Source organism: Bemisia tabaci, chromosome 3 (assembly GCF_918797505.1).
Source record: "Bemisia tabaci chromosome 3, PGI_BMITA_v3".
Lineage (NCBI taxonomy): Eukaryota > Metazoa > Arthropoda > Insecta > Hemiptera > Aleyrodidae > Bemisia > Bemisia tabaci.
In genome coordinates, this window is record NC_092795.1 from 5,782,973 (window position 1) to 5,795,119 (window position 12,147).

General features: G+C 37.2%; 2 protein-coding genes across 2 annotated transcripts in view; one reads left to right on the forward strand and one right to left on the reverse strand.

Annotated features, from left to right (window-relative positions):
* Positions 1-247: 247 nt before the first annotated feature.
* Positions 248-1,762, forward strand: LOC109030784 (uncharacterized). Its single transcript, XM_019041914.2, has 2 exons — positions 248-397; positions 1,192-1,762. The coding sequence occupies exons 1-2, from the start codon at positions 275-277 to the stop codon at positions 1,498-1,500; spliced, it is 432 nt and encodes a 143-aa protein (XP_018897459.2). The 5' UTR covers positions 248-274; the 3' UTR covers positions 1,501-1,762.
* A 3,226-nt stretch (positions 1,763-4,988) lies between these two features.
* The window catches only part of Nep5 (M13 family metallopeptidase neprilysin 5), an 81,501-nt gene continuing 74,342 nt past the window's right edge, over positions 4,989-12,147 (reverse strand). Inside the window, exons 17-20 of the mRNA XM_072297551.1 lie at positions 11,506-11,573; positions 8,492-8,622; positions 7,268-7,432; positions 4,989-5,454 (exon numbers count right to left, since the gene is read on the reverse strand). Coding sequence (XP_072153652.1) covers positions 5,278-5,454; positions 7,268-7,432; positions 8,492-8,622; positions 11,506-11,573 — 541 coding nt within the window. The 3' untranslated portion in view covers positions 4,989-5,277. The remainder of the gene's footprint in view (positions 5,455-7,267; positions 7,433-8,491; positions 8,623-11,505; positions 11,574-12,147) is intronic.

Below are 12,147 nucleotides of genomic sequence, written 5' to 3' on the forward strand. Positions count from 1 at the left end.
AGAAACAAAATTGAGAGTTTGTGGAAAATGAAATTGCCGTACGGTAAAATTGTAAGAGATACACCGCGAATTCGACGAGCTGTGAGGAAGAGGTTTAGGAAACTCACGTTCAAGTCGTTACGTGCTGATTCGGATGTCCGCTTGGAGAACTAATTTGAATTAAATCACTTCACACAAATCGGAAATTAGATTGGAGTAAACATTCATTAAGGTATCGCCTGCGGTGTTTAGATAATCGCCTTCTGAATGTTTTTCAGTTGTTTTACTTTTAATAATGGAAAGTGTCGGCTTGTATAAAAGTGCTCACATCCGAACCAAGAGCATCAATCGCTTTTGTGTCTCTGATTTGCTAACAGCAACCATCCACAGCCAACCCAAAACCACCATGAAATTCCAAGTAAGTTCACTTCATATTGTCAAAATTGCTTTTCTTTAAACTCGTTTGCATTCAGCAATCATCATTTGTGCGCATTCAAACTTTTTATTTTTTAAACTTTTAATTCTCTATTTAAGCTATTTAATTATGAGTTTTCAGAAATATATCTAAATTTTTAGAAACTGTGCAAGTTTGCCTTCAAAGAAGGTCCTCAAACATCGCATGGTTTGCCAAACGAAATTGCTCAACAGGTCGCTCAACAGCTAACATGAGAGTATTATCATCTCAGAGCTTACGTTTTAAAAATGTCAAATTGAGAATCGCATGAAGCGACTCTAATGATTTTCGACTCGTGAAGTTTTCTCAGATCATTATTTAGGTCGATTTTTGAAAAAATTAAATTTCCTTTCTAGTGGTTAAATTTAAAGGCTACTAGACTAAAGACAAACTCTCCATGCAAATATAGGGAGCAAATACATCAGCAGTGGTGCCGTGTTTTCAGTTTTAGATTCCCCAAATAAAGTGGCAGCTCTGTCAATTTATTTGCTCCCAATCTTTGCATGGAGAGTTTGTCTTGATGTAGACGTGGACTCTCAGGATAGCGTGGGATACCCCCTCCATTTTGGCCGCAACTTGAGAGCTTTTTTTGAGCTTGGGAGTTGATTTCAGAGAAAACCAGTGGCCACATCATGTTTCTCGCGAACTTTTACATAAGAATCAACAGTCAAATCGCGAATTCCTTACACATGCAACATCTCCATTGCTGGATCCGCCTCTGATTTTGACTCACCGTTACCCTCTCGCTTTCTCTCCAGGTCACCTTCGTCTTCGCCGTCGTTGCTGTCTTCTCCGTCTTCGGACAGGAATCCGCCGAGCAGGTCAGAGACAAGCGGGCCATCTTCTTCAGCGACGCCGCCTACGGCTACGCCCCGGCCGCCTACGCCCCCGCCGCCTACGCCCCCGCCGCCTACGCCACCTACGCTGCCGCCCCTGCCGCCTACGTCGCCGCCGCTCCCGCCGCCTACGTGGCTGCAGCACCCGCCGCTGTCCCCGTTGCCGCCCCTCACACCAAGGTCGTCCACTCCGCCCCTGGCTCCTACGCCGAGTACCACTCTTTCGCCTAAGCCACTCCATCGGGGACGATGCCACCGAGTCTTCACTCTTTAAGCAAGAACGCGTGACGCAAATGGAAACCCGTTGGTGATACGTGGCTCTTAAGCCGACACCGAGGCGATGCAACGGACGCTCTTAATGTGCGGTCCGTGGTGATTATCCATACCAACAGCGATTGTGATTTTGATCCTCAGGTCATGTTTCGTAGATTGCCTGTAACATCTGTTTAATATTGTTGACTCGTGGTGTACAAATAAATTTTTTCAAATTCAATTAACCAAGTCCAATCTCTTATTGATATCATTTTAATTCCACACATTGATGCCTAAAGTGCGGAACGACGTATGTCCATCGCGGTATCTCAAAATTCCCGCTCCTATTTAATTTCTTCCAAGAGGAACAAGTCAACGTTTTAGCTCGTTTATAAGACTCGCTGACAGAGAGAAAAAATCAAGTGAGTTTCAAAAAATTGCGTTAATTAGTTTTCCAATGCAAAAATAAAGTATGACAGGAAGCCATCTTCATTTCTTCACCTTGGAAAACGGAGGTACATGGTTTCGCACTATAGCCAGCCATCTTCATAAATTCCTGCATACCGTCGTTTCCCTGCGGAAGGAATGGAAGACCAGTCAATGGATTCAAAATTTACTCTGGCAAATCAGTTGTTACAAGAATATAACTGTGCAATTCCAACCGAAATTCTACTGATTATTGAGTGTAATCAGAAGAAACATCCGTGAAATTTTCAATTAGGAACTCCCAAAAGTTTTTTAATGTATAAAATTTGCAAATTGACACTTGCTAAAATCGTAATTAAGTAAAGTCTATAATTACGTCCTCTTTGTCTAGGAAACGAGAAAGGGGAATTTGGTTCTGGGAATCTCAAAATTGATTTATTGCTAACGAAACTTTTTGTTATCATTTTTTACCGAAACATGGAAACAAATTTTAAATATAAAATAATAGTAATAATTTAGAATTGGGAAAAATAACTTAAAATGTTTTATACCGAACTCATGGTGAAGTAATATATTGTATTAAAAACTCTATTCTGAGAATCTAGGTGCAGCGGCTCGATTGTCGAATCGATATCGAATGACCTTGATTGATAAAAAGCATTGCTAAAATAGGGATTTATCGATCAGGATCATTCGATAACGATTCAACAATCAACAAAGAGAAGACGCAGCAATTCTATTGGTAGAATCGGGTTGTCTCAATAGACGAAAGAGGTAAGTAATAAACTAACTAACGGCAACTCATGAGGGAGCCCATAGTTGGACAACATTTTACAATTGGGAACTATACCCAGATAAGACAGGAATATTTAGCCAATATTTAAACAATATTGTTTTGGTATTTATGCAAACATTGGGCCAATATTGGTTAAATATTGAGCCAATGTTAAAATCGTACACCATCTTTCCTTTGGCATAAATACTGTGCCAATACTTTGGCTGAGAATACTGTGCCAGTACTTCAAAGGGAAAGTATTTGGATATCAATATTGAGACAATACTACACCAATATTGAATCATTTAGGGGTTCGCAGCTAGGGGATGGTGGAAAAGGGTTAATTGTGGAAATAATTTCAGAAACCATGAAAAATAAAAATAATGAAACCACTGGAATGTTATTGAATCGATTTTGCAGATTAGAAACTTTTCATCCATCTTGGGGATTGAACCCGGGACCTACCTAACACTAACCGACGATCCTACCGATTGAGCTTCACGAGACGATGTATTTTAGTGACTTAAAACCGGTATTTAACGTCGAGTTGGACGGGCAACTAGGATATTTTCCATCTGCCTGGATTTGTCCGTGTATTTATTTTACTTTTAACTTTACTATATTTTTTTAAATTTATTTTATCGTTTTACTTTGTTTTATTTCCTTGCTGACTCTATTTTTTTCTTCACTCTATTTTTTTTTTCAAGCACTTCATTTTTTTTCTTTAATTATTTACTTCTTATTCCTTTACTTTGTTTTGTTTTACTGTAATTTATTTTAATACTTCATCATAATTTTTTTGACTTCAGTTAATTCTTTAAATTCATTCTATTCTTTAACCTCATTTAGTTTTTTCCTTTATACTTTATTTTTTTCTTCATCTCAGTTTTTTTACTTCATCTCCTTGCTCCCTCTAATGTTTTACTTCAGTTTAGTCTTTGACTTCATATCATTAATTTGATTTACTTCATTTTATTTCTCTTCTTTTGTCTCTGTTATTCTATTATTTCCACCATTCTATTATTTTATTTATTTTTTTCCCTTTAAATTTTTCATCGACATTCTGAGATGCATTTTGCATTTGATTGCAGTTTGATGTCTTCCTCATAAAGACTATGCAGGTGCGATTGCCATAATCTCACAGCTGCACAGCTACTAAGTGCAAGTTCTACAGGAGACCAATAAGCACACGAGATCAAGAATTTCTTCTTCAGTTGAATTTAAATGTTTCATTTGAAATTTGAAAAATAAAAAATAAACACCAGATGTGAATGAATGATAACATTCTCATTCAATGATAATATTCACAACAGTACATGAACTACAAACGAAACAAAAAAAGAAATAAACTGAGATCACGCGCAAATACATTGAAAATGACCTCAAGGAGGTGGAAATTCAACAATTTCTTGGGAGGCAAAAAAATATATATATATTATATTATATTAAATTTGACAACAACTGCAATAACCTTCATGAATAATAAGGTTGAAAATAATGGATAATTGTTCAGAAAGAACACATTTGAGCTACGTCTTAAATCTAAGCCTTATATGTTTAATACTTTTCGTTATGGGCAGGCATTTAGTATGATGACTTATACCGATTAGGATATCGAAAATATTTTAAAAATATTTTGAATAGCAGTAATTGTTGTTTAAATATTTTCAAAATATTTTGAAATACTTACTAATGCATTACTGTCTTTTAAAATGTTTTTAAAATATATAATAAATATTTTGAATATAAATATTATATGTACTGATATTTTAAAAATACTCTCACGATATAAATTTTTACAGTATTGAAATACAAATATTTTGAAAATATTTTATGATGTTTTGGGTAAACATATTATTTTTAAAAATACTAAATGATGATTCTTAAATATTTTCTAAAAAAATAATTTTGATTATAATATTATCAAAATATTGTCAGTATTGTGTAAATATTGCGACAGTACTGACAATATTTGCCCAATATTGTAAAAATATTATGTCTTATCTGGGTAGTTTCCAGTCTGCTTTAAAAACAACGCATGTGCCATTTGTTTTCCTATGCACGTAAGTGTTTTTTCAGATGAGCCAGAATGTATAGCTCCAAATTGCAAAATGCACTCCAGTTAGTCCATCAATGTCCCCCTTAGTTTACAGCACGCCCGTTTTAATCAATAAGATCGCTCCTTCCTCCCTTTTCGTCCATTGTATTGTGTATCAATTTTCAATAATCAGCTCGGAGACCAGAAAATAACGAAAAGAAAGAGCCGTCAAGTCATGTTTTGGTTTATTGCTACATTAATCAACAAAAACTGTACAAACGTAAGAAGGCAATTAAGTAAAATTAGGCACTGGGGAGGCACACGGTCTCTGCACTAGAACTATCGCTAAGTCGTATCACAAAACAAAACAAAGATGAGTTAGATTTTTACAAGAGTTCATTTTACAAGGACCTTGAGGGGAGAAAAACGAGGTTCACTCACTGTACAGCCAAAGATTACACGTGGGGGATTTACAAAATGTACAATCAGGCGAGGGCCCGATGCGGGGGGGCGGGGGCTACCAGAGTTGGCATTTCCGCTTCTTGGGGTTCATCTTGGCGCCCTTGGGGCAGCCCCAGATGGTGGAGAACTCTGGCGAGTTGGAGAGGACCCCGGCCACTCGGATTCGGTTTGGACAGTGGACGTCCTTCATGTCCCACTTCAGAGACGTTGTCGTCCAGGATTCGCACCAAAGCTGCAAAAACAAAAAAAGTATTGCTTGTATGAACGTATTTATGCTAAATGGAACTATGTGCAAGTGGAAAGATGGGGCGAGCTCGTTAGTTGAGGGCCAGAAGAATGATTAGGGATTTTAAAGCGCCAATGACGTCAGCGGCAACGAAGCCGTCTCCATTGTCGTTCTCGCTCATCTTTAACTGGATTGCATTTTGTAAAAAGGAACCAAGAGGATTCTAATGTTGATAGGATTGTGCAACATGCATTCTTTGCAACAAATTACTGAAATAATGAAAAAAAAATCATATTTACAAGGATAATTTTCCTCTTGAATTCATAGTATATTGAGAGTAAAGATTTGTATAGATGATCAATTTAGATTTGCAGAGTAAAGAAAGTTGCACAATCTTAGCAACATTGGAATGTTCCTGGTTCCTTTTTGCAAAATGCAATCCAACTCATGAGCCCTGTCCATAACGCTCTTGTCACATGTCCACGGCTCACGAGTTAGCGCTCAGTTCCTTTTGATTTAAAGTCAAATCCCCCTGTCCATTTTCTCAAAGGGAACTGTATCCACTCTCACATTGTTTCTTACCAGCTCACCACCAGTAGACCCCATCTTGCCACTTGCACATAGTTCCTTTTAGCATAAATACGTCCATATGGTCGTTCCCCCACGAAAGAACGTAATTACATTTAAATGATGCCAAATTTCCTCTCGAAAATCAAAATTTTAGCTGAAAAACCTGAGGCATAAGTATAACTGAAAATTTCACAGATTGTTCATCTCATCTGTGCACAAATCAGAAAAATTTCGGACAAAATCCTTCAGGTGCTTCTTTGTAAAAAATCGAATTTTACTCTCAATTTTACAACCTTGGAATGGAATTTCGTTCCTTTGTCCGGGAAACGACGATAGATTTATCTGATGTTCGGGTCTATTATCGTCTCCCTTCTAACGTATATAAGAGCGTATCTGAATTTCAACGCGAGCTCTCTTTTACGTATAAATGCATGCTTTCTGGGGCTCATAGGGGGGCTGAGATACGCTTTTACGTTAGAGAAGCGAAGTCATATTATAAGTAGCTAACTAACATGTCGCTTTTGTAGCGCCTCTGTGCGTTATAAACTTGTATTGAATTAAATATTAGGGTCATATCTACACGGTGGAGGGGATGTAACATCTCAACGACCACAGAAAAAAACACGTAAAGGCGGTGTAAGTCCCCAACCACGGGTCTCAGTTGCGATATTTGAAAATCTCGACGCTCATTTTACTTTTTAAAGGGAAAGAATCAACATCATGCCTTGACGTTTTCGCATAATTTGTTTCAAATAGAGAAAAAAATCATGGCAGTTTTTAAGAATTGACTTTAAGTAGTCTACCATTTTGAAAAATGGAATAAGTATGCAACGTCGCGATTCGAGATACGTGGTTGCGAACTCTCATAGTCGATCTTTGAAATAGGTTCTCATCTTCCAAAAATTCAAAATTGAGTCATTGACACCACTGCAGAGGAACATTAGTGGAGAACAGGATGTCCAATTAAAATATCGCATTCGGATCGCCCGAGGTAAGCAGTATATTTGACAGTTAGGAGGGAGAGTTTTGTGCCGCCAGACTAAAATCTTTAATGTATGAAGCTGAAAATGAAGTGTTCAGCAAATAATTCACTGGTCACCTGCTAAATATGATGAACTGTTCTCCTGATAAGCGAACAATTTAAGCTGTTTCGTTTTTTCACAGCAGCGACTGAAATACTTCAGCAACAATTGAAGGTAAGAATGACTATTTTTTTAGGAGTACCGATGATATGAGGAAAGGTTCTTACATTTGCGAAGGACAGGAACAGGAGTTGTTCATGGTTATAATCCCCGAGTCCGGGTAGAGTTCGTTCTTGTCCATGGTTGCGGACATAATGTCTGTAGGCCCACAGCGCCTCGCGTAAGCCGCCATTATCGGCTATGTTTTCGTCTAAAGTTTGCGCTCCATTGATCTGCAAAAATTCCAAGTCATAACATTTTTTACGTAAAATTCAGACGCGGTCACGAGGAAAAATTCATCGTACGAGGTTACATTTTTATGCTCTACATCAATTCGTAACCTGACTGAAAAAAGGAAGCAGGTTGAGCCAGGAAAGGTATTGCATTGTATATACGGCAGGGTTCATTGCAAAGTGTAGTTGCGCCTTTATGTCAGGGGGCGACGAATTGAGGTGTTAGAAGACAAGGCGCATAAGTGTTTTGAATCTCAAAAATGCAGGGAGCGTTAAGGCAGCGAGAAAGTTCGAACTCACTCTTTGATGCTTGCGAATTGAAGGGATTTTTCGCAGCATTTGTTTCAAGGCTAGTTTTGGTCGAAATCATGACTATCCCGCAATTTCATGAAAAAAACTGCATTTATGCTCCTTGCTCGTCCAACTCTGAAGATTAGACGACGCTTCTCTTCCATGGATCACGTGATAGTTATATTGTTTTTCCAAACGAACGATTTAAAATATATTGTACTATAAATACACCTCCGTTTTTTACCCTCAATGTAAGTTTGTCTCAAGGTATACATTAGCAACGGTGTTATCATTAATTTTGTAGTAAAACATTTAGTACTTGGGGGCTGCAAAGTTTTTTTTTTTTTTTTTTTTTTTGCTTCAAAAGTGGGCAGAAAACATAGTTCCAGCAACTACTTACTGGTGCCACTTACTACTAACTAACTAACTACTTACCGGCATATGCTAGGAACGGGAGGCAATCCCCACCCCCTGACAGCCACAAGCAAATGACAAGGGGATGGAGAAGGCTACCCACACCCAGCACACACGAGATCGAGGTAGGACCTGGCTGAAATTAAAGGAAAATGTAGAGGTTCATAACTTGGCAAGTTTTTCTCTGAGACCGAATCACTCAAAATCGATTTTCATGCACCAAATAAATTATGTTTATACAAAGCGATATTTAGGAAAAAACTATACGTTGTAAGTATGAACGATGATAAACAATGAAGTGCATGTTTACTAACATGCATTTTTTTTAAAAAAATTATAAAACATAATAATTACCGATTGGTTGATCTCTGGAAGATAATAGGAACTATATTGTTCGACAAAACACTCTGTTTTGTTCATGTACTCGTTAATTGTTTTGTTCGTCCACCACGGTAATTTATTACCAGTCTTGTCATATTTTCGACCTGAAGGAACAATGAGGAAAAAATAAGGTTTCTAGCATTGAATTTTAATACTGCATGTTCGATGAATATGATTCTTCTTCAGTGGCGTGGCGTGAAGGATCGATTATCGATATATCGCCATTTGAAGCTATAGTAAAGAATCGATTACTAAGGTGTTCGCTGCGAACGTCCTGATAATCGATCTTTTTCCATAGGTTTAAATGGCATAACAAGCGATGTATCGCAATTCACGCCATGCCACTGTTCTTTTTTTTTTTTTTTTTTTTTTTTTTTTTTTTTTTTTTTTTTTTGTAGCAATGAATTTTAATTCTGCATGTTCGATGAATATGATTCTGACCACGAGGGTGCATGCAGGAACCAGTGGCGACGCGTGAATGATCGACTATCGATTTACCCCTTTTAAAGCTATGGTAAAGAGTTGATTGTCAAGATTTTCGTTGCGAACACCTTGTTCATCGATCCTTTTCCATAGATTCAAATGGCAGATCAATCGATGTATCGCAAAGCGCGCCACGCCACTGGCAGGAACTTGGCGTATTCAGCTAATGACTGATCTTTAAGAGATACATGCCAAGAATTTTATCTATAGCCTAGTGATTTCAAGCCAAAAATTAGGTAGTATCTCTCTCCCATTAGTAAAATGCAGATTGAACCAAACTCACTCAAAATAGGTTCCAATCATTCACTAACTGTAAAATCGAGAGCTAAAAGGTTGGGCTTCATTTTTGATCCTTTGAAATATCGATTTATTTCCCAGTCTTGAAACTTCAGTACGATATATACTCTTCTAAAGTATGCTCAAGCCTTACGCAGTACATTGATTAAGGAAATACTCGATAAAAAAAAGGGAGTGACTAAAACAGGTGGCCATGAGTTTTTATAATGGTAAAATTTCCTTATCCCATCAAATCATGACTATGGGGCACGGCGCACAATAGATCGATTCAATTGGGCATTAGCGGATCTAGCAATTTTGCAACACCGGATTTCCTCCATTTAAACCTATGGAAATGTATCGATTCTTAGAGGGGCCAGGTGCTCTGACAAGAATCGATTATTTAGCATAGGTTTAAATGGAGGAAATTCGATGCTGCCAAATTGCTGGATCCGCCTCTGCAATTGGGGGATGCAGGACGAGGAAACTTTGAACGCTTACAAAACTCCCTTTACACTATTTCAGGACATTTTGTCAACGATTTTTTGTCCGCGCACCTTTTTTGTCCAGTAGTTTACGCCCACGCGTAAAATAAGCAACAGTGACTTGGTCCACGCGTTATATTTTAGTCGGTATGTAAAAGTATATCGACAATATGGAAATGAGAAATTTAGAGAGAAAGAAGTGTTGTTATGGTTGCTCATTTTCTAAATGAAATGTTATTACTTTCTCCTTTTGAATCATCTTTTTAAATTGTCATAGTGAATATTTGGTTTTATTTCCATCCTTAAAATATTCGATGTACAACATACCTTTTAAATTTTTAACATTTTTTAAATTTTTTCTTTACGAAATTATTAAAAACATTTATATTTTTAAAACGTGGCAAATACTTGTAAAACCTTTTCCAAGCGACATTAATTTCAATGAGCCGCAGTTGTGCCGACAAAAACTGCAAAAAAGAATAAAAGAGGCAAAAAAACCAAGGAGCACGCAATCTTTAATTTTAATCCATTTGCACATCGATCTTTTAGAGTCAAATACGTCAAATTTTGAGTGTTTGGTTGCGCGCACACCTCGCTGCAGCACAATAAAAGCACAATATGTAAAAGAAAAAATTAAAGTGCTTTGGAAATCATTAAAGTTAACACGGAACCACCAGTATTTAAAAAACACACATTATATTATTATTCTCCTTTGATAAATTGATACATATTTTTCCCCCATCAGTTTAAATGAGAATAATCAATGCAGAGTGTGCTAACATTTCAAAATCATGAGTTAAAAAACGCTGACTGTGCGAGTATAAATACCTATTAAAGCCTAACAGAGCGGAGCGGCGCGGCGTGCTGCCAGAGCGAGAGGGTCACTGGCGCCTACAAACCTAAGTGGATACTTCACGCATTGCACAATGCTTGAAGTATCCACTTAGGTTTGTGGGCGCCAATGCAACTATTCCACCACGAAAGTATTGCAGAGTATCCAATGTAATTGAAGGCGCATTAACGTATGCCGGCCGCCCACCGTGCGGCGGCGCCTGAAGCAACTATTTCACAAGAGAGGTGTTGCATAGTATTATACGAAATTGAACGTATTAAGAATGACACTCATCCTGCTTTAAAAGTACATATCTTTCTTCGCAAAATAAATCAAGATACGCATCGTACACAGGAAAAATCTAAGAGCCTTTAGCTGAGGCAAATATAGAGGTTTATCCGGTTCAGGTATAACAAGGTATAATTAAGTCCTGTTACACCAAAGAGGTGTGGAGAGTTTTGGTGAATTTTGTCTCATTGAATTGACGCTCCTCCATTTTTACCAAAACTCTCAACTATATATTATTCTCCGTTGGACCAAACAGACAAAACAAAAAAACAAGCAAACCCTCATTCTTCCAAGACATTATACATTTTCATCCGAAAACGTCGTGAGCAATGGTAGTTTGTATTTATTTATATGTGGGCCAATTAACTTTCGGTCTCAACTACTGGCACGTGGACCAAAACTCCGGTGCCGAAAAAACGCGTGGACGTAAATTACTAGAAAAAACAGGTGCGCGGACAAAAAATCGTTGACGAAATGTCCTATAACCCTTTATACAAAACTTGGAGGTTCTAAAAGTGGTTCCATTGGTTTCCTCGTGAAAGTTTCTTCTAGATGATCCCTTTAAAATTTAAAATGTGGCGTTACTCTGATGATTTTATATTTTGAATATCAAAGTCACGTACCTGTATCGTCAAATCCATGAGTAAGCTCATGTCCAAGAATTGACCCAATCGCTCCATAATTTAGGGCCCTGAAAATAAAAGCATGCGATTAATTTGTTTTAATTAATAAAGCATGGTCAGAGTAAATTTCTATATATAAATACATACACTCTTTATGCAAATATATACACTTTATAAATACATGAGAGAAAACACATGAAAACACCCTATTTAATCAATTTTTTGTTTGAAATATTGTTTCCTAAACTTTTTTTTTGTTTACTAAAATAATTTCTGATCGCAAGGAAAGTGGAAAAGGTTAAAAAAACTGATTTTTCAGGGCGAGATTGCTTTAATAGACACATACTTCAAGACTTCATAAAATGAGCCGCAAACTCAAAGGAAAAATGGGTGAATTAAAACGCGTTGCACTTGTTTTCTCCTCAAAGATGTACACGATCACTCATAATGTCAAAAGTGAACTCTCGACCATATTGCCAGAATGTATCATCCTCTTAATGGAGCAAGAATCATGTCATGCGTTGCTCAAGAAATAAATATTACTGTACAACATTTTCTTTCAATCCAGGTGCTCTTTTCCGAATGAAAAATTTTATAGTGTTTCGCAAAATCCTCAATTTTTTCATTCAACTTTGGCTCTTC

Coding starts and splice junctions, on each gene's coding strand:
- LOC109030784 (XM_019041914.2), top strand. CDS start 275: ATGGAAAGTGTCGGCTTGTATAAAAGTGCTCACATCCGAACCAAGAGC. Junction 398..1,191: donor AAACCACCATGAAATTCCAA/GTAAGTTCACTT, acceptor CTTTCTCTCCAG/GTCACCTTCGTCTTCGCCGT.